Source organism: Gobio gobio, assembly GCF_949357685.1.
Source record: "Gobio gobio genome assembly, chromosome: 21".
NCBI classification, from domain to species: domain Eukaryota; kingdom Metazoa; phylum Chordata; class Actinopteri; order Cypriniformes; family Gobionidae; genus Gobio; species Gobio gobio.
Window position 1 is genome coordinate 32609892 of NC_137117.1, and position 26064 is coordinate 32635955.

The window sequence follows — 26064 nt, forward strand, 5'->3', positions numbered from 1 at the left end:
TGCGTTTTGTGCTTGCAGCAATTGCTAATTTTACACTCGGTTATAAAGCATTATTATAGGCTCTGGCAGTAAAAGTTGGCATGCCAATCTAGTTTCAATTGAAAGATATTGATCCCGCTAAAACTCATTTGTGACCTTTGATAAACAGCTTTGATATGTTCCTCTAATTACATCTAATGGAACATGTAATAACGGATCAATTCAGCAGACAGATACATTTCCTCGGCAAAGCAAGGACAGCATTTTCGTCTTTCTATCAGATTTTCCTTCCAAATCCCAACCCTACATTTGAAGCTCCTCCCAATGCCTGGCCGTCGTTCCCTTACCTTTCACGATTAAAATAGCTGCAGCAGATAAACTCTCGACATCCGTGTCGACCACACAGACGTACTTTCCGGCGTGTTTCAGCTGTATATTCCGTATCATCAAATCTCCAGATGTACTCTAGAGATATAAACAACACACACATACGCATTACTATCCACTCGATCAGCTGAGACTTTAAAGCGACAGGAAGATGTGTGAGTTGTTTGCTATATTCCCCAGCAAGTGATGTAGTAAGTGTAGACACCCTGCTGGGTTTGGGAATGAAAATGTGGCTCAACTCCACAGCTAATGGATGACTTTTGGCAAAGGCTGTTCACTGCTACGTTTGAAACGTCCGTCATGGATAAACATTCCCTCTGGCCAACCCTTAGGCTCCTTCAGCACCGCACAGAACCCGGCTACCAAACTCACTCGCTAATTGGCTAATTAGAGCTTAATCACATTTAAGAGGTAGTGTGATTGGATTCAGTGTGCCGAAACCCTGTGATACGAAACTGTGCAAGTGATGAATACTAAATCCACGCACAACAATTAAATGCCTTTGTTAATCTAATAAAGATGAAGAACGTTGTTCATAAGAGTGGAGGTGAAATTTTAAAGTACTCAATCAAGGGAATAGATGAAGTGCTGTGAAAACAGGTAAAGTAATAAAGATATTTCCACTTAATGTTCCACATAATCATGATGATACATGAAATGATCAAGTAAAGAGAGCATCAGAATTTTCGTACATTATAAAGTTATAATCATAAATATAGCTGCAAGCAGCAATACCGGGGCCAAGCGCAAAGAAGAAGACATGACATGCCAAAATGGCTGGCAGTGTCAGATCAACTGCATCAATGAGCAATTAATCACATTTTAAGATGATTTTAGGCAAAAGGCTGAAAAATGCTTTGTAGTCTGAGAGTGTCAGACCAACTGCAACAATGAACAATTATACAGTTTAAGAAGATTAGGCAAAATGGCTGAAATATCATATATAGAGTCACTGATAATATAAGTTAATGGTTTATCACTTTTGACCAATAGGTGGCACAGTTACGAAATGTATGTGGTGTGGTCAGAATAAGGGAACAATGACACATGCAAAGTTTGATGCCAATATGTCAAAGCATTGCAGAGATACAGCCTCAAGAGTCATTTTGGCATCATGCCTCAACTTCGTCGCTGCGGTTTACAAAAACGGTTTCATCTATTGATGCAAAATCCCTAACTTTTTATTGACACAGTCTGAAGATGATACGATTTGATTTTGGTGGAAATTGGACAAACGGTCTAGGATGAGTTTGAAAAAGTAGGTTTTGATCAAATAAGAATATTGAGGACAGTATGTTTGACCAAATATGGTAAAATTAGTATCTATATTCTCGGCATAAGCCAATAAATGTATTATGACCAGTTTCATTAAACTAGGCTAATTTAATCAAAAGTTATTAGCATTTTTGTAAATTTTGTTATAACCTTTGACCACAAGGTGGCACTGCCCCAAAACTTTTTGAGTACCTTCAAAGCATGGTGCGGAAGACATACCACATTTCATAACGATAGACTAATGCGTTTGTATTTTAGCACATAATTCAAAATGGCCGACAGCCAAAATGGCCGATATGGTAAAATTGAATATCAGACGACTCGGCATGCAGTCCTGAATCTAATGAGACAACTTTTATGATTTTTGGACAAACGGTTAAAAAAATGATAAAAGCAAAAATATCCATTCTTTGTATCTCCAGACCAGTAGGTGGCGCTACGCCGAAACGCTGCATGTTGCCTCAGGTCATGCTTGTGATGACATGTACCAAGATTGGTTTGAATACGATAAAGGATTGCGGAGATATTGCCTTATGAGTGTTTTTGCAACCGCTACGCAAAATTTGTGTGCGCCTTTATCGAAAACGATTAGACAAATCAACTTGATTTGCAAGAGTTTTTGTCAGCATGGTCTGAAGATGATATGGTTCAATTTCTGTGCAAATCGGACAAACCGTCTAGGACGAGTTCGCAAAAGTAGGTTTTTTGGAAAATTAAAAATGGCGGGGAAATTGTCATGACCGAAAATGACGTCATAGGGTGCAATTGAATCGGCATGAGCCAATGAATGTATTATGACCAGTTTCATTAAACTAAGCTAATTTAATCAAAAGTTATTAGCATTTTTGTAAATTTTGTTATAACCTTTGACCACAAGGTGGCACTGCCCCAACACTTTTTGAGTACCTTCAAAGCATGGTGCGGAAGACACATACCAAGTTTCATAACGATAGACTAATGAGTTTGTAAAATATAGCATTTTAGCACATAATTCAAAATGGCCGAGAGCCAAAATGGCCGATATGGTAAAATTGAATATCAAACGACACGGCATGCGGTCCTGAATCTAATGAGACAACTTTTATGATTTTTGGACAAACGGTTAAAAAAATGATAAAAGCAAAAATATCCATTCTTTGTATCTCCAGACCAGTAGGTGGCGCTACGCCGAAACGCTGCATGTTGCCTCAGGTCATGCTTGTGATGACATGTACCAAGATTGGTTTGAATACGATAAAGGATTGCGGAGATATTGCCTTATGAGTGTTTTTGCAACCGCTACGCAAAATTTGTGTGCGCCTTTATCGAAAACGATTAGACAAATCAACTTGATTTGCAAGAGTTTTTGTCAGCATGGTCTGAAGATGATATGGTTCAATTTCTGTGCAAATCGGACAAACCGTCTAGGACGAGTTCGCAAAAGTAGGTTTTTTGGAAAATTAAAAATGGCGGGGAAATTGTCATGACCGAAAATGACGTCATAGGGTGCAATTGAATCGGCATGAGCCAATGAATGTATTATGACCAGTTTCATTAAACTAAGCTAATTTAATCAAAAGTTATTAGCATTTTTGTAAATTTTGTTATAACCTTTGACCACAAGGTGGCACTGCCCCAACACTTTTTGAGTACCTTCAAAGCATGGTGCGGAAGACACATACCAAGTTTCATAACGATAGACTAATGAGTTTGTAAAATATAGCATTTTAGCACATAATTCAAAATGGCCGAGAGCCAAAATGGCCGATATGGTAAAATTGAATATCAAACGACACGGCATGCGGTCCTGAATCTAACGAGACTACTTTTATGATTTTTGGACAAACGGTTCAAAAGTTATAAGCAAAAATAGCCATTTTTAGTATCTCCGGACCAGTAGGTGGCGCTGGGCCGAAACGCTGCATGTTGCCTCAAGTCATGCTTGTGATGACACGTACCAAGATTGGTTTGAATACGATAAAGCGTTTCGGAGATATAGCCTTAAGTGGGTTTTTGCAACCGCTACGTAAAATTTGTGTGCGCGTTTATCAAAAACGATTTGACGAATCAACTTGATTTGCAAGATTTTTTGTCAGCATGGTCTGAAGATGATCTGGTTCAATTTTCGTACAAATCGGATGAACCGTCTAGGACGAGTTCGCAAAAGTAGGTTTTTCGGAAAATTCAAAATGGCGGGAAAATTTTTATGACGGAAAATGACGTCATATGGTTATCGTGTCGAATCGCGTTGAGCCAAGGAATCAGAGGAAAAAAGAATTTTGTTTCTAGCCCTTATGGTTCAAAAGTTATTAGCATAAACATGAGTCAAATTTTGGACTGATGGTGGCGCTAGAGGGATTGAGTTAGAGACTCCAAATTTGTTACGGTGACATTTCAGACTGTCCTCTATTAGTGTGCCAAATTTCACAACTTTTTACCATACGGTTCTATGGGCTGCCATAGACTTCGTGGCGGAAGAAGAAGAAGAAGAAGAAGAAGAAGATGAATAATAATAATAAGAACAGGAACGGTTTCAATAGGTGCCTTCGCACCTTCGGTGCTTGGCCCCTAATAATTACAGTAAAGTACTTTCTGATAAACAAACTTTCATTCTTAATATTAAAACAAGGGCTGTCAATTGATAAAATTTTTGAATCTTATTAACTTATATGCTGATTAATTGCATGTAGCCTATAAGAAGATAAGTAAATTACATTGTGGAAGATGAAAGCACTGAATAGACAATTTAAGAAAAGACTTCAATCAATTCATTCTATCAATATGTCATACTGCCACAATATGAAAACATTGTGCGACTTGTACTGCCGTTTAAAAGTATGGGGATTTTAAAGAAGTTCTTTTAAAAAAAATATATAAATTCATTATTTTATTACGCAAGGATGCATCAAATGTGACAGGAAAGACATTGATAAAGCTAAAAAGATTTCTATTTCAAATAAATGTAAAAAAAAAAAAAATGCATTTCCACAAAAAAATATGTAGCAGCACAACTGTTTTGTTTCCTGAGCATCAAATCATCAATGATTTTTGAAGGATCATGTGACACTGAAGACTGGAGTAATGATGGTGAAAATTCAGCTTTGCCATCACAGAAATAAACTTCTGTGAATAAAAAAAACAGCTATTTGAAATTGTAATAATATTTCACAATGTTTACTGTGTTTTTGATCAAATAAATGTAGCCTTGGTGCACTGGGATGTAATTTACTACCCTAAAAGAATGTCTATTTTCAAGTGGTGTCAGCAATAATCGATTCGGCAATGCATCGCAATGCGGGGCATGCACGATTCAGCATCGATGCGGCTAAGTGCCATAATCGATTATGTCGTCGTTTATTTTCTGGCCTTGAGTTGGACAATAAAGTTGTGAAGTTTCAATTACTTCCGGGGTCATAACAACAACAATCAAGATGGCTGAGGCGGAGGGAGATTACTGATTAATTAAAACACTTATGTTCACTGCTGGAAAAAGTTGGCTGTTATTATTGCTCTATTTAATTTCAAATGGTTCTAAAGCAGAGAAGAGAAACATTTCTCATTCAAAGCACTGAAAGCAGTGACTTATGTTTTCTTTTTCAGGTTTGAAAATGCCATATCCAATACCCTGTACCATTCAATTTTATTTTATTTAATGACATTTATGTCAAAGATACAGGAGAGTGATAATACACACATAGCAGCCAATAAAATCTGTTGTTCAATATCTGACTGCTTGTATTGCCTCATGACTGATTAAAAATTTGCCTTGTTGTGTGCAGTAGAATTTTGATGCATCGCAATGGATCGTAGAATCGAATCGTTACCTGGTGAATCGTAATCGAATCGAATTGTGAGGGCAGTCCCAATGCACACCCCTACTATTTTCTAATATATTCTTTTGTAAAATGTGTATAGGGTTGCTAGTGACCCTAGGCATGTCATTTTTTTCAACCCAACAATAATTTAATCTCTAAACATTTAATAAGTGCAATCCACCTTCATTCCCCAAGGTTGGCAATGTCCAATACACAATGATGACGTGATGTTTAACTCATAATTGACCTATCCAATTACATAGTTACTGTTGCTAACTCGTGCAAACAAACGGAGTAACTAACTGTCTTACTGTCTTACAGCTGTTAGTGTGAAACCTTGTCCCAAGATGTTTTTGGACACAGAATGATGGTTTATGAAGTTTATGGCGTCCTTTTTCACCTCAAAAAATCTCAGTAAGAGCTGAACAAACAAACCATAAGAAGTGCGCATTAACGTTTCATTCACAAACTCGCTCTCTCTGTTGCATTATCATTAAAGGGTTAGTTCACCCAAAAATTAATCATTACTTACTTACCCTCATGTTGTTCGACACCCGTAAGACCTCCGTTGATCTTCGGAACACAAATGAAGATATTTTAGTTGAAATCTGATGGCTCTGAAAGGCCTCTATTGGCACAATGCACGGTTCACTCTCAAGACCCTTAAAAGGTACTAAAGATGTCGTTACAAAGTCCATCTCACTACAGTGGTTCTACAATAACTTTATGAATCGGCGAGAATAGTTTTTGTGCGGAAAAAAAACCCTAAATAACAACTTATATAGTGATGACGATTTCAAAACACGGAATCATGAAGCTTCGAAGCGTTATGAATCAGTGAGTCGAATCAGCAGTTTGGATCGCCAAATTTCAGCAGTTTGGCGTTTTGACACGCGATCCGAATCATGATTCGACTCACTGATTCATAACGCTTCGAAGCTTCATGATGCCGTGTTTTGAAATCGTCATCACTATATAAGTCGTTATTTAGGGTTTTTTGCGCACAAAAACTATTCTCGCCGATTCATAAAGTTATTGTAGAACCACTGTAGTGAGATGGACTTTGTAACGACGTCTTTAGTACCTTTTAAGGGTCTTGAGAGTGAACCGTGCATTGTGCCAATGGAGGCCTTTCAGAGCCATCAGATTTCAACTAAAATATCTTCATTTGTGTTCCGAAGATCAACGGAGGTCTTACGGGTGTCGAACGACATGAGGGTAAGTAATTAATGACAGAATTTTCATTTTTAGGTGAACTAACCCTTTAACATACACAGCACATTATACAACTAACAGTAAACAAACATATAGCCTACAGATCTTATGCCTTTTCAGGGGGTGCTAATAAACTGTAAACTTTGTATCTGCAAAACAACTCCGATAAACTGCGATCTCTCCCTTTCACTACCCGTACAATAATAACCATCAAAATAGGAGTCCCTCCTCAGTTAGACAGATAATGCAGACATATTTAAACTCACAGAAATTAGAAGTTCACAATAAAATCTGATACACAGAAGGACCACCTCTCGTTGAGGAGCATTCAAGTTGGTCTTAAATATGCCATGGAGGATATTTAAAAGATTTTAAACTAAATATGGTGGGTAACAAGATTCATTTGGAAGCGAGGGTTTACAGAGCACAATGCAAGCGCGAGAAGCCTCGTGTTACGGTCATCACGATGGCAGATGACAACATCCAGGAACAACACTGTTCATGTACCGCAGGGTAAGATTAAATTAATTTACATTTAACCAGTTTAATATGGAGAGGCACTGAAATGTAGACCTTCGTTTATGTGTTTTGGACCTAATGTACACTGTTACATGACGTGAGAACAGTTAGCTAGTTAGGTATACGTCAGCATGGGCTCACTAACTTTAATCGTAACTTAATGAGAGCATGACAACCAGAAAATACTCTCAGGATACCTGGAATCAGTGATACAGTACCCCAGGCACATCGTTTAACAATTTTTGGAGCATAAACACCATCAAACCGATGAGCGATTTGGATTTTCCCACTTCTAATTACCGGTGAACATGATTTCACCAAGTACAACATTCCAACATCAACCAATAAGATTTGAGGGACAAGTTAACAGTTTATGCCAAGTTTAAGTTTACAACAAGGGTTAGATGCTTCTACATCAGTGTTATTCACCTATCATTTCCCTCCGATTTTAGTGATAACTTGGAGTATGGGTGGGGTTATGGTAAGGGGTAGGGATAGGGTTTGGACAACATTTTTGGACAGGAATATGACTTACTTGGCAAAATCACAGTGACCCTTTATTACAGTAGGCATAAAACAAAATACACAAGATCATCAGAAAAACTTGAATTGGCTCAGCGATTTACTGCAGAGCATGTACTGTATGCAATCAAATATTAGTGTCACTGTCACTCGATGGTGGAGAACATTTCTGAGTTTTGAGAAAAGGGATGAGATTGTGAATATGAAACAGATGCTGAATGTACTGGGGAAATTAGCTCTGATGGTAAAAAGCATCTGCTCAAATTAAACCCCTACAAGTTCCAAAATGTAATGAAATATGCTTCACTTTGTTCTTTTGTAAATGTTATTAAAATATCATGAGAGTTTTACACTATTGCGGCAGTTAGAGAGCTATCCGAGTTAGACATAGATCCGGGTCGTTAAAAAAACCATTATACCAAATATGTAATAATGATTGGAGAAAACGTTCATGCATTTAAGGGTTAATTCCTACTTTATTCTACCATCTGTCAAAATCTTAATTTTAATAGAATCAATGCTTTATTGCTATTGTTCACAGACATTGATTCGCTTGGATGTTGATATTGTCTGTGCTGCACTGAAGTCTTTGGCATGGAAAACTTCGCTAATTTAATAAAAAGCGCTTAGATTTCAAATCAATTAAATTACATGAGATAAGATGTGTGCTCTTATCTAAGGGTGAGATTGTGGTTGGCAAACAAGAGGTAAATCTGCAATTTCAGCAGTAAGGACATTAAGCTACAAATTTAGTTTCATTATGGAAATGAGTTCATCCAAGCTGTGGACTTCATGCTGATAATCCTACAAGACGGGCGGCATCAGAGAATTCATAAGAACTGGAATATAATTACTGAGAAGAATCACTGGCTTAAATGAAGATGAGTGCGTTTCCTACGTGTGTGTCCAAATGTTGAAAACCTTCACATTTTCTGTTCAGATTTATCATGAAATTATCATAATTATATAAAAGTCAAAAATAATTTTATGTTACTGTTCCTACCACAATGCAGAAAACAAACTCATTTAATTCCCTAAAATACGCAACCTTATTAGGGGGAAAAAAATCATCTTTTTGACAGCTTTGGGGGTGGTGATTAATGAATCTGTTTAAGGATTGCTCAGTTGAGTCATGCACATCCAATATTGACCAGTCAGTCCTCATTAGGGCTTTCTCTCAGTCATTACTATTTCCAGAAAGGCGTCATTACATCCCAGAGAAAAGCAATCTGAGATGTGAGATCTGACCATTCAAAAGCCTTATGAGGATATTACACTTGAGATCCTTGAAGGAAAAACTTTGATGATTGATTTTTATTCTGTGAAGAGGAGGGAAAAGAAGCACAAAGTGAACGTAGCGGGCTGCTAAGCAGTGGAAGCAACAGCTAAAAACGAGAGTGATAAATTGATCCCTTCCAAGTCTTCCACGTCTTAACAGTAGGTCTGCCTCATAGCACAATGGAAGCATTATACAGTAAACTACCGGATGTATCTGTTCAGAATCTGACATTTGTTGAGTATAAAGAAATTAAAGGTGCACTCTGTATTTTTACCTCATTAGAAAGATTTTACACAAATAAATCAATAGTACTTTTGTTAAATCTGTTTAATTAAATTAGTTACCATAAAAACAAAATGGACAATTCTTGTTTTTATGGAATATTGCAGTATTTGTTATAAATTATATATATATATATATATATATATATATATATATATATATATATATATATATATATATATATATATATATATATATATATATATATATATATATATATATATATATATATATATATATATATATATATATATATTTTTTTTTTTTTTTTAATTATTATTTTTTTTTTTTTATTCATGTACTCTCAATCTTTTTGTCAAATTAACTTCCCTTCCCTCTTGGAGCAAAATCTCTTCTCTGATGACGTTTTTATTGGCACGAGGGCGGGACAACCTGTCACTCACATGCGATCGACCAATATCAAACCACAACCGTTCAATCAATCCCAATAGAGTGGTGCAGGTATGACGTTACTTTGTAGGCCAACCGGCAGTTAGCATCGCACTGGTTCCCTCATCAAAAACCCAATAGGATTTTTCCATAGGCTTTTGTATTATCGCAAAAAATAAGCTCTACGATCAACAAAAGCTTATGATACTTACTTTTGTCCATCAAGAACACAACTTTTCTTAATTTTGAAGCCTAAATGCAGTCGCCAGAAGTAAAAAGCTAAAGGTAGGCTATGAACGAACTACACCACGGTCGCTTTTATCTAAAAGCATTTTCCCAGAATGTTTGAGTTAGAGTAGGCTAGTTTATAAGAGCACAATAATAGCATAATATGGCTGTAAAAGCTTCTGTAGACCCATTTAGCCTCTTGTTAGCAACCACCTTTTTCAAGATACATAACAGCTTAAAAAAAATCACGAGTGGGGTAATACCGATATATTTTATGTTTTAGAATAAAACGTGAAAGTATCTTGAGCTTGTGTTCACTTAGAACTTATTTGAGCCATTTAACCTAAATCCCATTAAAAAACCCCATTGACACCCTAACCCTAACCCTAACCCTAACCCTAACCCCACATTGATGATGGAAACTCAAATGCTAACTCGCTTCTGTGTTTTGGTCAACAAAGTAATGTCATACCTGCACCAAAAAAGCCGTTTCACTCGGATATATGTCACAAAAAGACTATCGCAACTTCCATTTCATGCAAACTTTGAAGGAAAATTCGATTGACAACTGCCATAAACAAAAACAGCAAGCTAAACCAAAAAATAAATGACTGAGTGCACTTTTAAGAAACTGTTGAGGTTGAAATGCTTGATATTTGTTAAAAATCTTTCCACAGTTTTATGATACATTAAACAGTAGATAGAACAGAACATAGACAGAGAGGATAGCTAATAAAATATGACTTACCCCTCCCACATGCTCATAATGCTGGTCCAGTTTATTGAGGAGCTGCCCATTGAAGGCCCAGGAGAATGAAACATCCAGAGCAGGGTCACAGGAGATCTGGCAGGGCAGTACAATGCTCTCCCCGACTATGATCTCCATGTCCACTGGACCCTGGGTGATTTGCGTGGGATCTGCTCAAAATCACACTTAGCTTTATTAAATGGCCAGTCATAAGGTTTATTCAATCAATATTAAATAAATAATATATATATATATATATATATATATATATATATATATATATATATATATATATATATATATATATATATATATATATATATATATATATATATATATATATTTTGCTAAACCATACAATTTCAACCCGATCTCATAAGGAAACCATTTGTGCAAAACCTGAAATTGCTCTATGTACAAGCAGGGCCGTTTTTAGGCATAGGCAAACTAGGCGGTCGCTTATGGTGCCATCAGTGGGGGGTAGATATGCGCACTGGCACTAGATTTTGTGTGTAAAGGGTATCATGGCCACCCTAAAATGTTATTGCTGCCCCCACTAATTCCCCAACACTATTGGATCAGAGAACTGTCAATCTGACGATTTTTATATGCCATTGGATCAGACAGAATATTGTCAATTACTGTCAAAAAAGTTTGCGTTTGGAGCGCTCAACAACACCATTTTAGATCAAAGAGCTCGGTCAATGCTTTGGCATGCTTTTTTAACCATTAAATAAAGCTAAATTCAAACTAAAGGCCAATTAAAAAAACAGGTATAGTAAAAAGTGCACAAATCTGTATTTTGTTAGGGCAGTATTTGTGGTAGTCGAAAAAAATCACGCCGTGAAATTGGCAGATAGCATTTGTGTATGTTAGAGGCAAGATATAACTTCACTCTCACTTTTTATGATTTCAGTGCATTGTTAAAAGAATCAGTGTGTTTTGTAATTGTCCCATATAAAACTTTAACGGCCAATTTAAAAATGGTACAAATGTGCTAATTCACAACATTAATACATCCTTTATTAAATCACTTTGTCAAATTTAACGCATCTTTACCATGGCGTTGAATGCTGAATCGATTCATTCAGTCCTAATAGTGCTTAATGCAAGCAGTGTTGTACACACAGAGAGCATAGTGTTATTTAAAGGGGAAGTTCAACCATTAATGAGTAACAAAAACCACACTGAATCCGTATTTATTCTTATTACTTTCATGTGAAATGTAATGATAACACGTAATAATTATGTAGTTATGTCTGAGAACAATTTCTTAGCAACTAGGGATTGCACACTCTTCTAAAAACGCACTTGTTTTCCAGAGCTTATAATTCATTTTCTTTATAGTTTTTGTTGTGCTTTTATGTTTTAATGTCTTTATCTTACTTTCTTTGGTTTTGTTCTATATATTCACTTAGTTTTGTTTAAATTGGAGTCTGACTTTGTTTTACTGTGTTTTAGTTGTGTTTAGTCTGATCCATTGTACAGCACTTTGGTCAGTCGTGTAGCCGTTTTATGAATGCTATATAAATAAACCGAACTTGAACTTGACTGGGGGCAACAATAAGGATTTCGCCTAGGCCGTCAGAATGGCTAGAAACGGCCCTGTGTACAAGATTTCTGAGCCTGAAACCAAACCAACCAACTCTAAGATTCACAGCAAAGATACAGAATTTGAAAATGTGAAACATGGAAAGGTCATCAATGAATGAACTACTAATCCCACGATGAAGCATTGCGATGGACTTCTAGAAGCACATTAACAACTGTAGAGCTCATAGTAGGTCTGTCTTGAAAGGTTTATAAAATATTGCTAAAAAAAAAATTTCTCTATGGAGAAAATTAATGGGATTTTTACTTCCATCCACTAGGTAGGATGCTAAAGCTTTATCTATGATTTTAGGAAAACAATTTTCTGTTCTAAAAATCATAATGTTTATAGAGTGTGACGAACTCTTAATTCAAACAATCAAGGAAAATTTAATTTCTATTTAATTGACATAACCCCTTTAACTACATCAACGTTGTTAGAATTTAATTCATATTCAAATCTGCAGGGGCGGAGTTTGCTGTAAAAGACTCTGATGTAGTAATCTCAGCAAAACCTAGAGAGCAAATGCAGCGTTCTATATTTTTCTCTCTAAATTGTGCACGCTCAACCTATAACCTACACCCTCACACACTCCATTAGTGTAATCCAGGGTAATTGCAATGCCATAAGTGGAGCGTGAAAATGGGTAATTATAACAACACACAAAAAGCCACTGTATCCTATCCCTGTTGAGTTGAGTTGAAAAAAAAAAACCTGCCAGTTGGAGAGCTGAACCGCTCAACCCATCGTATTATATTACAGGGCCATGTAAGCCCCAGAAAGCAATAAAACAACTTTCCTGTCAGAAAGCATTATAAAAACAGAACAAACTACATGAAACAGAAGTCCATGTGTGTAGAACACCTTTGTATTTACTCTTTCGGCTAAATCTATTTGTTGTTCTGGTGTGGCTGGTGACTGCCAGGTTAGGATAGGATTGTTCACCCCAAAAATGAAAATTCTTTCATCATTTACCCTCATGTTGTCCCAAACTCATAGGATTTTCTATGTCGAACACATTCGGTCAAATGTTTTTGTTCATACAATGCAAGTCAATGGGGTCCAACAGTTTCAGGCTCCAAAAAGGACATAACGTTAGTTTAAAATGAATCCATACAACTCTAGTGGTTTAAAGTTTTGGTAACACTTTAGTTTAGGGTCCGATTCTCACTATTAAATAGTTGCTTATTAGCATGCATATTACTAGGATATTGGCATTTTATTAAAGCACATATTAATGCCTTATTCTGCAAGACCTTCATCCCTTAATCCTACTCAATACCTAAACTTAAATATAAGCTAACTTCCATCAACATAACTAACGTGACAACCTGCTTGCACAGGGAGCGTGCCTTGTAACCATGGAGATGATTCAGAAGATGTTTACTTTGCTGCAGATCCTGGACCGTATCTATTTGAACCGGAATACACTGAAGATTAGGTTTTCACGTTGGTTATGTTGACGGAAGTTAGTCTATTGTCAGGCGCTGTGTAATATCATTGCACCGCTGCACCCATGGTACGGCAGCAAAGTTCCTTGATTATTACGCAGAAACGAGAGTATAGTTCCTAGCCATATCGGTCTAGAAAATCACAACTTTTAATTTTCCGTCGGTCTTAGTACACAATGTAACTACAGAAGAGTCAAGGTTTAAATAGGAAAAATATCTAAATTCCTTGGTAATTTTTTTGAGCGAGATGCTAACGGTCTAATCAGATTCATTGATCTATGATAAGCTATGCATAGTTAATACTTTGTTAAAGGTGCAAGGTGATTCTCTACAGAAACATTTTTGTTATGCTGGTTGAAAGTCTCCTCATATCCTGATAGCAATCACTATGTTAAGCGGTCTAAATGTATTTTTATAAATATACATTATATCGTCTGTGGAAGGCGAAGAACCATAAAATGTTCGTTCAATCATCAATCACGAATGAAATGATAGCATGTGTTCCCTATCAGTCAACGTGTTTTTGCATGCCACTGCGCAGCCTGTTCACGCAGACATCAGACATGAATGATACATGATGTAGTCCAATAACATTGTCTCAGGTCGTCTGGCTTCTGGACTGTGCGCGTTCAGGAGGCGTGGCTTTGGACAACGATTTGCAGGGAGGGTGGGATCAAATGCTTTCAATGCTAGCAGGCTTAAGTTAGCATTTCCCAGATCACCTATTGCACCTTTAATAGTGAGAAATGGACCGTAATCTAAAGTGTGACCAACGTTTTCTGAAGTGATAAAATCAAATATTCCTTCACTTCAATAAAATGAAACCTGTATGTCACATGACTGAACATGATGTCGTCTTCACACAAAAACTTGATTTGGAAGTAAATAACAGCTTAAATTTCACAAGCCAAGTAGTATGTCTGAATTCACAGTCCTCATAAAATAGTAGGCAAAAAGTACCTAAATGACTTAGTACTTCAAGCAAGATTCTGAAGTGTGTATTTAATGGACACTTAACTATCCCATGAGGCCACATTAGAGGAGGTGTGAATGTCAGTGAAGTGACGCAACTGATGCCGTAGGTCACATGACAGTGGCAACATGGCAGATGTTGTATGTCCAAATTGGATTCATACTATATAGAATGTGTTTTTTAACATTGTGAAGCAAGTTAAAAAAAAAAAAAAAGTAGTACATACTATACAGTACGCAAAGTCAGACGCAGCACTTGCTACCTTTATTTCCTTTTTGGAGCTTCAAACGGTTGGACCCCACTGACTATTCCGTGTATGGACAAAGACAGCTGAGAAATACTTCAAATATCTTCTTTTGTGCTCCACAGAACAAAGAAACATTTGCAAGTACAAAAGGGTGAGTACATGATGACAGAATGTTTATTTCTGGGTGAACTATCCCTTTAAGAAACTGTCATGACTTTGATTAATTGTGCAGCCGTACCAAGAACACAGTTGCCTGAAACTGTGAAGCCCCCAGAGTTTGCAGACAAATCACCACTTCCCACATAACATTCCCACAGTTGAATGATACTCTAAAATGACTTGTATCTGCAGGAAAAGCAAGGATGAAGCCCAAACCGTAATACAGTTACAGTAATCCTTACCTGTGACCAGCAGTCTTCCTGTAGTGCTGGCCGCACCAAACTGGTTTCTAGCCAAGCATGCATAGTTTCCCCCGTCCATCTTGGTCACATTTGTAATTCTAAGTGTTCCATCAGGGAGAAAAGTTATCCTAAAGGAGAGAACCACAATCCTCTCAAATCAAATTGAAACTTCGTTAACTCATAATGGAGCTACATTCCGAGTACAATTGTGCTTTATCTTTCGGGAACCGTATAAATGTGTTAAACAGAACATAATGTGTTTCTTTTGAATGGCACATAAATCTTTGTACATTGGACACTCTCCATGGCTCAGTGCATACAGCTGCCCGAGAAGAATGCGCGTTCACACGAAACAGCCATTCAAACGTAAAGCCAACGAGCTCTAACAGCGGGGTGCATCGCTCAATCTACCGCCCCATTATTTGAACTAGATTTCCTTCCGACCCTTCATGACTATTTCTTAATCTTAAAAAATACAAACCTTATTTTCCTCATGTGCATGTTAAGTGCCTATCATTTGAAGTGCTTTCAATTTTATTGAATTGCTATTTACCTGTAACTGCCATCTGTGACACGTTAACCCTTTACAATAACTCTGTAGCTTACATCTAGACATTAATATTTACAACGCTTTGTATGATGCACTATTGCTGTATCTACTATACTGTACAAGATTTTGTTTTGGTTGTGCAGGCTGAGGGCAATTTTAGTTCTACAACGTATAGTTAAACTGGTAATAAAGCAAAATTGTATGACTGAAATAGAAGAATGATTTAAAAAAAATGTAATAAACATTATTTCATTAAAGTATCTAGTTGAATACAGATTTTGGCTCATTAGCTAATTTCAAATTATATCAAATGTAGGTTCCAATTTGACTTAAAAGTAGTTGTGCTACTTAATATTTTTGTGGAAACCGCGATACAGTTTTTTTTTCTTCGATGAAAAGAACGTCCATAGTAACAGCATTTAAATAGAAACCTTTTGTAACATTATAAATGTCCTTTCTCAAGAAAAGTATTAATTTCTTTAAAAGGAAAATAGTACAGACCCCAAAATTATGAAAGCTAGTGAATAGTATTCCTGAGAGCTAAAGGAATTAGCACCATACGCAGCCAAAAAAGACTAATAAGAAATGCTAATATATACTAAGGCAATAATATTATTTTGATAAAATATTACTATAAGTGCTAATATGTTAAACTGTTTTCTAATGTTACAATCATTCAAAAAAAAAAACACATGTAAAAGATATTACAATTGCCCCTAGTCTCCCCTATATATCAACAGCGATTGGCAATACATCATCTGGAGTACCAGACAGCAAATGCTGGTAACCCAGTACTGGAATGTTAATGTCCTAATGCACAATTCCCCGCCAATGCGCTTACAGTTAAATTGGACTGCGGATGTCTCACCAAATGCTCTCAAAACAAACAAGTGTGGCTTAATGCAAATCTATTGTTTTCCCACAATAGTTCTCCACCCTTGAGAGGATTCGCCCCATACTATTTAATCCAACTTCATTATAAAAAGAGCAAAGCTTGCGATCCGCTGTGCATCCTCAAGTGGCCTCCTACCAGGAAGCATTTCATACTTGACAGACTCAACCCAAAATGCCGAGCGACCTCCTGCCGGCCAGGCCTAATGGCCTGCTTCATAATTCATGAGTGTTATGGTCAGTGAGCTACCACAATTGGCATTGCTGCTTCCTTTTGATAACTGTTAAGTTGCAGCCTGCACACAGATAGTGTGAACATAGCAGGCCTCCTGGAGCGAAGCCTTGTATGAATAGATGGTTACAAGGAAGGGATAGGAGGAATTAAGGGCAAGAAAAGCAAGAAAAAAGATTGTATCCGTACCTCTCAGTGCTCTGCAGCGGTTCATTGCCTTTCCTCCACAGGCTGATGGCTGTGGGAAAGGCCTGCGGCCTGCAATCCATGATGACTGTGCTGCCCGTCTTGGCTTTAAGCAGAGCTCTGAGAGGGCTTCTGGAAAAGTCTGGGGGCGAGGCTGTGGAAAAACACAGGGCCAAGAGAGTCAAACTGCCGCCTCAGGCACGGATGCCCTGCACGCATAACTGTAAATGGACAGCAGGGCTGAAAGCAGTGGTGTGTGTGTGTGTGTGTGTGCTCTGCTGATCTAGGACCCCTTTAGCCTTTTCTCTTCTCTTAAAGAAACAGTTCAATGAAAATTCTGGAGGAACTTCCCTTGTACGCTCTCTGTGTTGCTTTAGCGTTCACTAAAGGAATTATGCAAATCAGGTAAGAAAATTAGTGATGAATGCAAGCAGGATGTAGTCGACTCCCACAATCTGGCCAATTCTTTATTGGGGCAGTCCAAAAAATTAGCAAAAATCTTAAATTTGGGATACAATATTTTCCATTATATATATATAATATATATAATATATAATATATAATATATATAATATAATATATATAATATAATAATATAATATAATATTATTTAACCATTTTACCTCATTACTAGCCCTAAATTGCTCATGTCCCAACTTTTTTTGAAATGTGTTGCAGGTCTGAATGACAGGAAAGGATGCATATTTACAAATGACATGAAGTTGACCAGACAAAACATTAAATATTTTGTGTTCATATTGTCTGCAATGAAATACAAGTCAAAGTAAATGTAGAAATCACTTCTTTTTTTTTTTTTTTTCGTTTTCCATACTGTCCCAACTTTTTCTGATTTGGGGTTGTGTGTATATATATATATATATATATATATATATATATATATATATATATATATATATATATTTATATATATATTTATATATATATTTATATATATATTTATATATATATTTATATATTTATATATATATATTTATATATATATATATATATATATATATATATATATATATATATATATATATATATATATATATATATATATATAGACAAAACATTAAATATTTTGTGTTCATATTGTCTGCAATGAAATACAAGTCAAAGTAAATGTAGAAATCACTTCTTTTTTTTTTCTTTTTTCGTTTTCCATACTGTCCCAACTTTTTCTGATTTGGGGTTGTGTGTGTATATATATATATATATATATATATATATATATATATATATATATTTATATATATATTTATATATATATTTATATATATATTTATATATATATTTATATATATATTTATATATATTTATATATATATATATATTTATATATATATATTTATATATATATATTTATATATATATATATATTTATATATATATATATATTTATATATATATATTTATATACAAATATAAAAAATATATATATACTTTTTTCTATCTCCCTAGGCTTTATTGTTAGGAGTATTGCTACAAAAGATTTCTATTTCAAAATTTTTACTGTATTTTTGATCAAATAAATACTCGGAGAGCACAAGAGAATTCCTTTAAAAACATTAAAGGGTTAGTTCACCCAAAAATGAAATTTCTTCCATTAATGACTCACCCCAATGTTGTTCCACACCCGTAAGACCTCCGTTCATCCTCGGAACACAGTTTAAGATATTTTATCTTATGTGTGAGTCATTAATGGAAGAAATTTCATTTTTGGGTGAACTAACCCTTTAAAAACAAATTTACTGACCCCACACATTTGAAATATAGTAATAATAATAATACATGAATGAATGAATGAATGAATGAATGAATAAATAAATAAATAATGATCTGTTCTTCAGATCATTATTGAAAATGAAAAATAACTTGCTAAAAAAGTATTTCTTTGTCTTAATAGCGGAGTGAACTCTCCAATTAAAAACGGGTGGGTTTGGTTTACATTTCCCCTAAACCTGTTTAAATAAGGGATAACATCAAGCCATGCTCATATTTTACAGCAAGATGATGACACTAGTGTTTATATAGTCTAACCATAGTGAAAAATAAATATACCAAAATGTATTTGAAATACATTTATTTTATGCAAACTACAAATACATTTACTGTACATATTTATGTACTTAATATAAATACCCTGCAATGGTACTTTTGCTATACTAAATTGATATATTTAGTTATTCGAAAGTAGTGCTGAGGTCCAACTAAAGATATACTTATTTTGATTGTGCTAAAATGGAACTATTGCAAGAATACTTTAGGTACACTTTAAATATCTTGCATTTAACGACTGATATTATACACTGATTATACTAATATTATATATTAAAACACATTTTAGGCTTAATATTAAGGAATGTGAATAGTGCAATAAAGAAGTACTCTAAATCAAGTTTAATTCTAATATTTATACTAGTAAGTCTCAAGCGATATGTCAGTAAATATGTAAATGTATATTATTGGAAATACATTTTGGTATAGGGTTTTTTCACTAGTGTAAGTTGTCCAGTTTTTAAAGCAGCCCTTATAGGAAAGACATTTTCCGATAGCGATGACGCAACACTAAGATACTAGCACTAATTGGGTCTAATGTATCTCCTCTGCCGAGAAGCAGCATTTATCCAATGCTGCGAATGGGAAAGCTGCTTATGCACTGTCATAGCGAACACGCTGTGGCCTTAAGCATTGTTAAATAGCATCTCTATTACCTAATTAGCCCATGGAGGGTTGCTGGCTCCAACACAAACATCATTAGTGAAGGCCAGTGAAGGAATTGGCTGCAGTCAGAAAGCAGAGGTATCCTAAATGACCTCTACTCCCTTTCCACCATCTCGCTCTCTCTCTCTGTGTCTATGAGCTGATGACAAAGATCTTTCTCTGGTCTTTGTCACTGTCTACTTGAATGTTTTTCCATAAGTGAACCCCTCAGACGTGGCTTTGTCATGTTGTCAACAGAGCGGCCACAGTTCCTCATCTCCCACCAGCCAATCAATAGTGGATTAACATTACTAAAAGTCACAGTGCCACGCCACCCCACTCGAAATGCTGCAAAATCAATGTTCTTATGGGAAATGTTGAGAAGAGGGCAGCTCCTTGGTGTGTGAGCCCTTTTCAAGAGTTTATTTGCCTGTACAAACCTCAGAGCAGCTCCTGTGTTCTGATATTCATAATGAACCATACTGCACTTTGAACTTTTTTTTGTTGCAAACTGCAATAGTCACTTCTTTGTAGTGCCAACCACTGAACCAGAGACTCAGAGCTACATAAAAAAGCCCTGACTCAAAGTCTGCTTACAATAAAAAAAACTCAAATACATTGTAGGAACATTTCTTTTGTAAAACTTTAGTTTTTTCTCTATCTACTATGCTAATCTTAAATATGTATTCAACACTTAAAGGTGCTGTGTATAGTATTTGGATCTATTGACAGAAATGCAATATAATGTACATAACTATGGTTTCAGTGGTGTATAAAGACCTTACATAATGAACCGTTATGTTTTATTACCTTTTTACCGTTTTATTTAGTCACAATTTTGCGCACATGTCTCCGACATGAAGTCTCCGACATGGACATTTTTGTCCTGTGTCGGCCACTGTAGCTTCTCGATGTGCTTTGAAAAGGAGATGTGAGCGGTGGGTGATTGCAATTCACAACCTCACCACTAGATGCCGCTAAAATGTACACACTGCACATTTAAATGCTGTTATAACAGTTCTCAATATTATTTACATTATTTTTGAGAATCTGATATCATTTATTGCAAGGTTAAAGTAGTGCTACAGAAGTTTCTTTAGAAATGTGTGGCTCATACAGCCATTCAAACTGTTTCTTCTATTGTTGAAACAATAGTATGATAAATCACAATTTATTTAAACGGCTGTATTTGGAATTCAAAAACCCTTGTTATTAGCGACACTGGTGGTCATTAAGTGAACTGCAGCCAGCAACTTATTGCTCGTGCTCGCACTCATGCACACCACGCGTAACATACAAGAGACTGCATGTGATTCAATGCCCCGGTATGCACTATATTGCCAAAAGTATTGGGACACCCCTCCAAATCAAGGAGTGAAAGAATGGGTCGTTCAGTGAATTCAAGATTCACCTGTGCAACCAATTCCATTAGTCCTATCCTATTCCATTTGTGAAATTTCCTCACTACTAAATATTCCATGGTCAACTGTTAGTGGTATTATAACAAAGTGGAAGCAATTGGGAACAACAGCAACTTGAGTGTTGAGGCGCACAGTGTGCAGAAGTCGCCAACTTTCTGCAGAGTCAATCGCTACAGACCTCCAAACTTTGTGTGGCCTTCAGATTAGCTCAAGAACAGTGTGTAGAGCTTCATGGAATGGGTTTCCATGGCCGAGCAGCTGCATCCAAACCTTACATCACCAAGTGCAATGCAAAGCATTAGATGCAGTGGTGTAAAGCACGCCGCCACTGGACTCTAGAGCAGTTGAGACGTGTTCTCTGGAGTGACAAATCACGCTTCTCTGTCTGGCAAGTCTGGGTTTTGCGGTTGCCAGGAAAACGGTACTTGCCTGACTGTATTGTGCCAAGTGTAAAGTTTGGTGGAGGGGGGATTATGGTGTGGGGGTTGTTTTTCATAGTTCCAGTGAAAGGAACTCTTAATGCTTCAGCATACCAAGACATTTTGGACAATTTCATGCTCCCAACGTTGTGGGAAAAGTTTGAGGATGGCCCCTTCCTGTCCCAACATGACTGCGCACACTAGTGCACAAAGCAAGGTCCATAAAGACATGGATGAGTTTGGTGTGGAGGAACTTGACCGGCCTGCACAGATAGAACACCTTTGGGATGAATTACAGCGGAGACTGCGAACCAGGCCTTCTCGTCCAACATCAGTGCCTGACCTCACAAATGCGCTTCTAGAAGAATGGTCAAAAATTCCCATAAACACACTCCTAAACCTTGTGGAAAGCCTTCCCATAAGAGATGAAGCTGTTATAGCTGCAAAGTGTGGCCCAACTCCATATTAAACTGCTGTGAGCGACGTTTAGATGAATATGTAAATATGTGCTGCACACCTTCGTCTCAATAGCCAAATAAACACAACAAATATGTCAGCGGTGAGAAAATAGCAGTTTAGAAAGCATCTGATCTAAGCGATGTGGATATGCACCACGTCTGCGATTCACTGGCATCATGTCGACAGATGAGGTACACATTTATGATAGTTTGATTATAAAGTAGGCTATATTTGAGACAATAGACTATATAGATCTGGCTCTGTGAGACTATAGTTTGAATGAATCCCTTTTCTTTGCATGATACATAAACATTACAGTACACAATAGCTCTTTCAGCATTATACTGAACATTGTATACGCTTTCGTTTCATGTGTCATAGAACTGGAAGAGAGGCTCTCTGGAATGCGGGTAAACGATACATCCTTTGGATTTTTCCAGACAAAAAAATCAGTCTACAGGCTTTAATAGACAACCTACGAAGTGGGAGAAGGTCTCGTTTTTTTAAGTTTCATTACAAGCTGTTCACACATTGGCAATAAAAAAAGCATTTAATACATACAAATTCTTAAATGTAGCCCATTTAAAGGGATAGTTCACCCAAAAATGAAAATTCTGCCATCATTTACTCACCTTCAAGTTGTTCCAAACCTGAATGTGTTTCTTTGTTCTGCTGAACACAAAAGAAGATATTTTGAAGAATGTTTGTAACCAAGCAGCAACCATTGACTATCGTAGTATTTCTTTTCCCTACTATGGTAGTCAATGGTTGCTCTCTCTGCTTGGTTACAAACATTCTTCTAAATATCTTATTTTGTGTTCAGCAGAACAAAGAAACTCATACAGGTTTGGAACAACTTGAGGGTGAGTAAATGATGGCAGACTTTTCATTTTTTTGTGAACTATCCCTTTAAGGGGAATAGCATTCATGATAAAATAAAATACAATTTTAATTATTTAAATATTTTTTTTATATTTTTCTGAATTTTTGAATATTTCTCCAACTGCTTTGTCTATCTTAAAATAAACAAAAATATTTATAACATCACATCTGCCACATCTTAATTTAGTCTTACATTAACAACACGTAAATAACACCTTATAAAGGCAAGGTATATTATTTTTTAAAGGCTGGTATCATTTGTTGGTAAAATGTAAAGAAAAACATTGCTTCAGAATTCTTATTTTTTTTTACATTTTTTTTTACAAATGAGAGCCGAATGGCATATACAGCCATTCAAACAGTCTCTTCCATTGTTGAAACAATAGTACGGAGAAAAAAAAAAAAAATCGCAATTTGTTTAAGGGGAAATTAATGCCAGTCGAGAAAAAAAAAATGTATTAAAAAAAAATTATGTTTTTTACATTTATAAAAGTTTTAATAATAAAAAGTTTACATTAAATACGTACATTTTTGGTTTTAGGTGTGGTTTCTTGAACGGTTTTAAACAACGGTTGTACAGCAACGTTACCTAACTGCAACCAAAAAGCAATGTTGTGAAATGTAAAAAAGTTTTGTGTTTGCTGGGATGGAGCTGCAAAGTGAATAATTGGAAAAGATAATTGGAAACGAGAAGGTACAGAAGGCTCTCTTACCTAACACCACCAGCTCAGCACCAAAATAAATGATTCCGTGTTTGTTCTCGGCGACACACTGATACATGCCAGCATCTGAGAGGTTTACAGAGCTGATTGTCAAGGCTCCATTCTCTATCTGTATTCTGTCCTGTGACACAGAAGAACAGCAATGAAATGCATTTAAAAATAGCTTAAAAATAGCTGTGCATTCAACTCAAACAACAAAGACTGAAGTTTAGTTATTATACTGTATAATCGATAAAACCGCTATATACATTTGACAGAGCTCTCCTGCTGAGGTTTGACCTGAGGATCATTGCACTGTCAACCTAGATCTTTTTACGACTACAACACCATTACTCCTTGAATTTTACCTCGGCTGCCAGCAGTTCTCCATTCTTCAGCCAGCTGTATGAAGGCTTGGGCTTGCCATTGGCCTTACACTCCCAAAACAATCTCTCTTCAATTGACAAAGCGTTGTCTCGCATCGTCTGAACCCACTGAGGTTTTGCTAAGAAAACAAAAGTAAATCATTTTTATTGCATATTTTAATATTTTTTATACTCTAAATGCACACAACCAGCAATTTTTTAATATGTTTTTGAAAGTCTTATGCTCACCAAGGCTGCATTTATTTGATCAAAAAATTCAATGTATCAAAAATCAAATGTATTCCTGTGATACAAAGCTGAATTTTCAGCATCATTACTCCAGTCTTCAGTGTCACATGATCCTACAGAAATCATTGATGATTCGATGCTCAAGAAACATTTCTTAAAGCTGCAGTCCGTAAGTTTTGCCTCTGTGTCGCCATCTCTGTTTGAAACCTGCAATTGCAGTTATTTGCGGAGTTATCATCTGTACGCGAGTTGTGCACTGTCGCGGCTCCTCAGCGTGGATGAATCTAATGTAGTATGTGCGGCTTGCTGTCAGTCACCGGTGCGGTATAAGCTAAATAAGAATTTTCACCGAAAAAAGTCATCTGAGCAAGTAAGTAACATGTCTGCCACTTTTGGGAACAAAACATTGCAATAAATCGCGCATTCCAAAGGTTATTAAATCTAACGATCGCTCATGTAGCATCAAACTGTGCAAATTATTATTATTGTTATACTTTGTTCTCAAATGACATTAACAGCATTAGCATTTGCGTGACTATGTGTATTTAATGTTTATCGTTTATTTAATGTATAGCGTTACCTGTAGATTAAAATTTTCGTACAGTCTATTCTTTTGCTTTTGACTACGGGTGAATCTCCAATTGTCACTGATGATGTCATTTGAGCCTTTCTGGATTACAATCCGCCATCAAAATAATACATTTTATTACTCAAGCTGCTGTGAGAAAAGGCTATAAATGATCCGCTGAAGAACATGCGCCTCACGTGCGCTACTACTAGCCGGACTCTTTCTTTATGTATAGGAGATCGTTTTGAATACTGGTTTGTTGTGGACTTGCTCAAAAATTGATTTTAGATAATTTATAACCAAAAAAAAGTTACGGACTGCAGCTTTGATATTATCAATGTTGAAAACAGTTGTGTTGCTCAACATTTTTTTGAGGAATGTTTTTCAGGATTCTCTGACAAATAGAAAGTTCAAAAGAACAGCATTTACTTGAAATAGTCTTTTGCAACATATCTTTAAAGTCTCTTTCATCGATTTAATGCATTCAAATCTTAGTGACACCAAACCTTTAAACTGTGATAAACTCCACAGTCATACCTAGTATTATTAAAATGTTAAATTCTAATGTCTGAAGCAAACATTACGCAAGTAATAACATGGAAACAACATGGAAATAAAAACAGAAATCTTAATAAAAACATAATTGTTTTGATCTAGCAATAACTGAAATATGCAATGCAATGGACACTCTTTGATCTGATTAACTGAAAGCACAACATGTCAATGATTACTTCTATCTGTCTTCCTGCCAATGGAAAAGGCGACAGGTTTCCATTCATGTCCCTGATTCTGTCTGAATTCGTGATTGAACTATCACACGGTTCTATAATGTGACACTCTCCTTATGTTCGGCGTTGTAGATTCCCACCAATCACACACGCCAATAGATTAATCATCAATCACTATTCCTGCTAACAACGCTTGCAGGTTTTGTGGCAACTAAGCACTTAATTGGTCAATCGAAGTCACGTAGTGATTGACTCATCAAGAAAACTGATCAGCTCTGGTTTTCCAGATTGAATTCAACCGAAACGCATGAGCTGACCAACCTTGCAACTGTTATCAGTTCTTTTTTCCCCCTGCGCTTTGGTCTTTTTCAAAGAGTCTGGATTATACAAGGACCCTGACAGAACTGGGAAGAAAAGCTTTCATGT

The 26064-nt window shown here is 36.1% G+C and overlaps 1 protein-coding gene across 1 annotated transcript in view; it reads right to left on the reverse strand.

Annotated features, from left to right (window-relative positions):
• The window catches only part of cntn3a.2 (contactin 3a, tandem duplicate 2), a gene marked incomplete at its 5' end in the record, with an annotated part of 80216 nt that overhangs the window by 17962 nt on the left and 36190 nt on the right, over positions 1-26064 (reverse strand). The window contains 6 exons of the mRNA XM_079802543.1: positions 327-444; positions 10619-10788; positions 15282-15409; positions 17144-17294; positions 23741-23870; positions 24097-24233. Of these exons, the coding sequence (XP_079658669.1) occupies positions 327-444; positions 10619-10788; positions 15282-15409; positions 17144-17294; positions 23741-23870; positions 24097-24233 (834 nt within the window). The remainder of the gene's footprint in view (positions 1-326; positions 445-10618; positions 10789-15281; positions 15410-17143; positions 17295-23740; positions 23871-24096; positions 24234-26064) is intronic.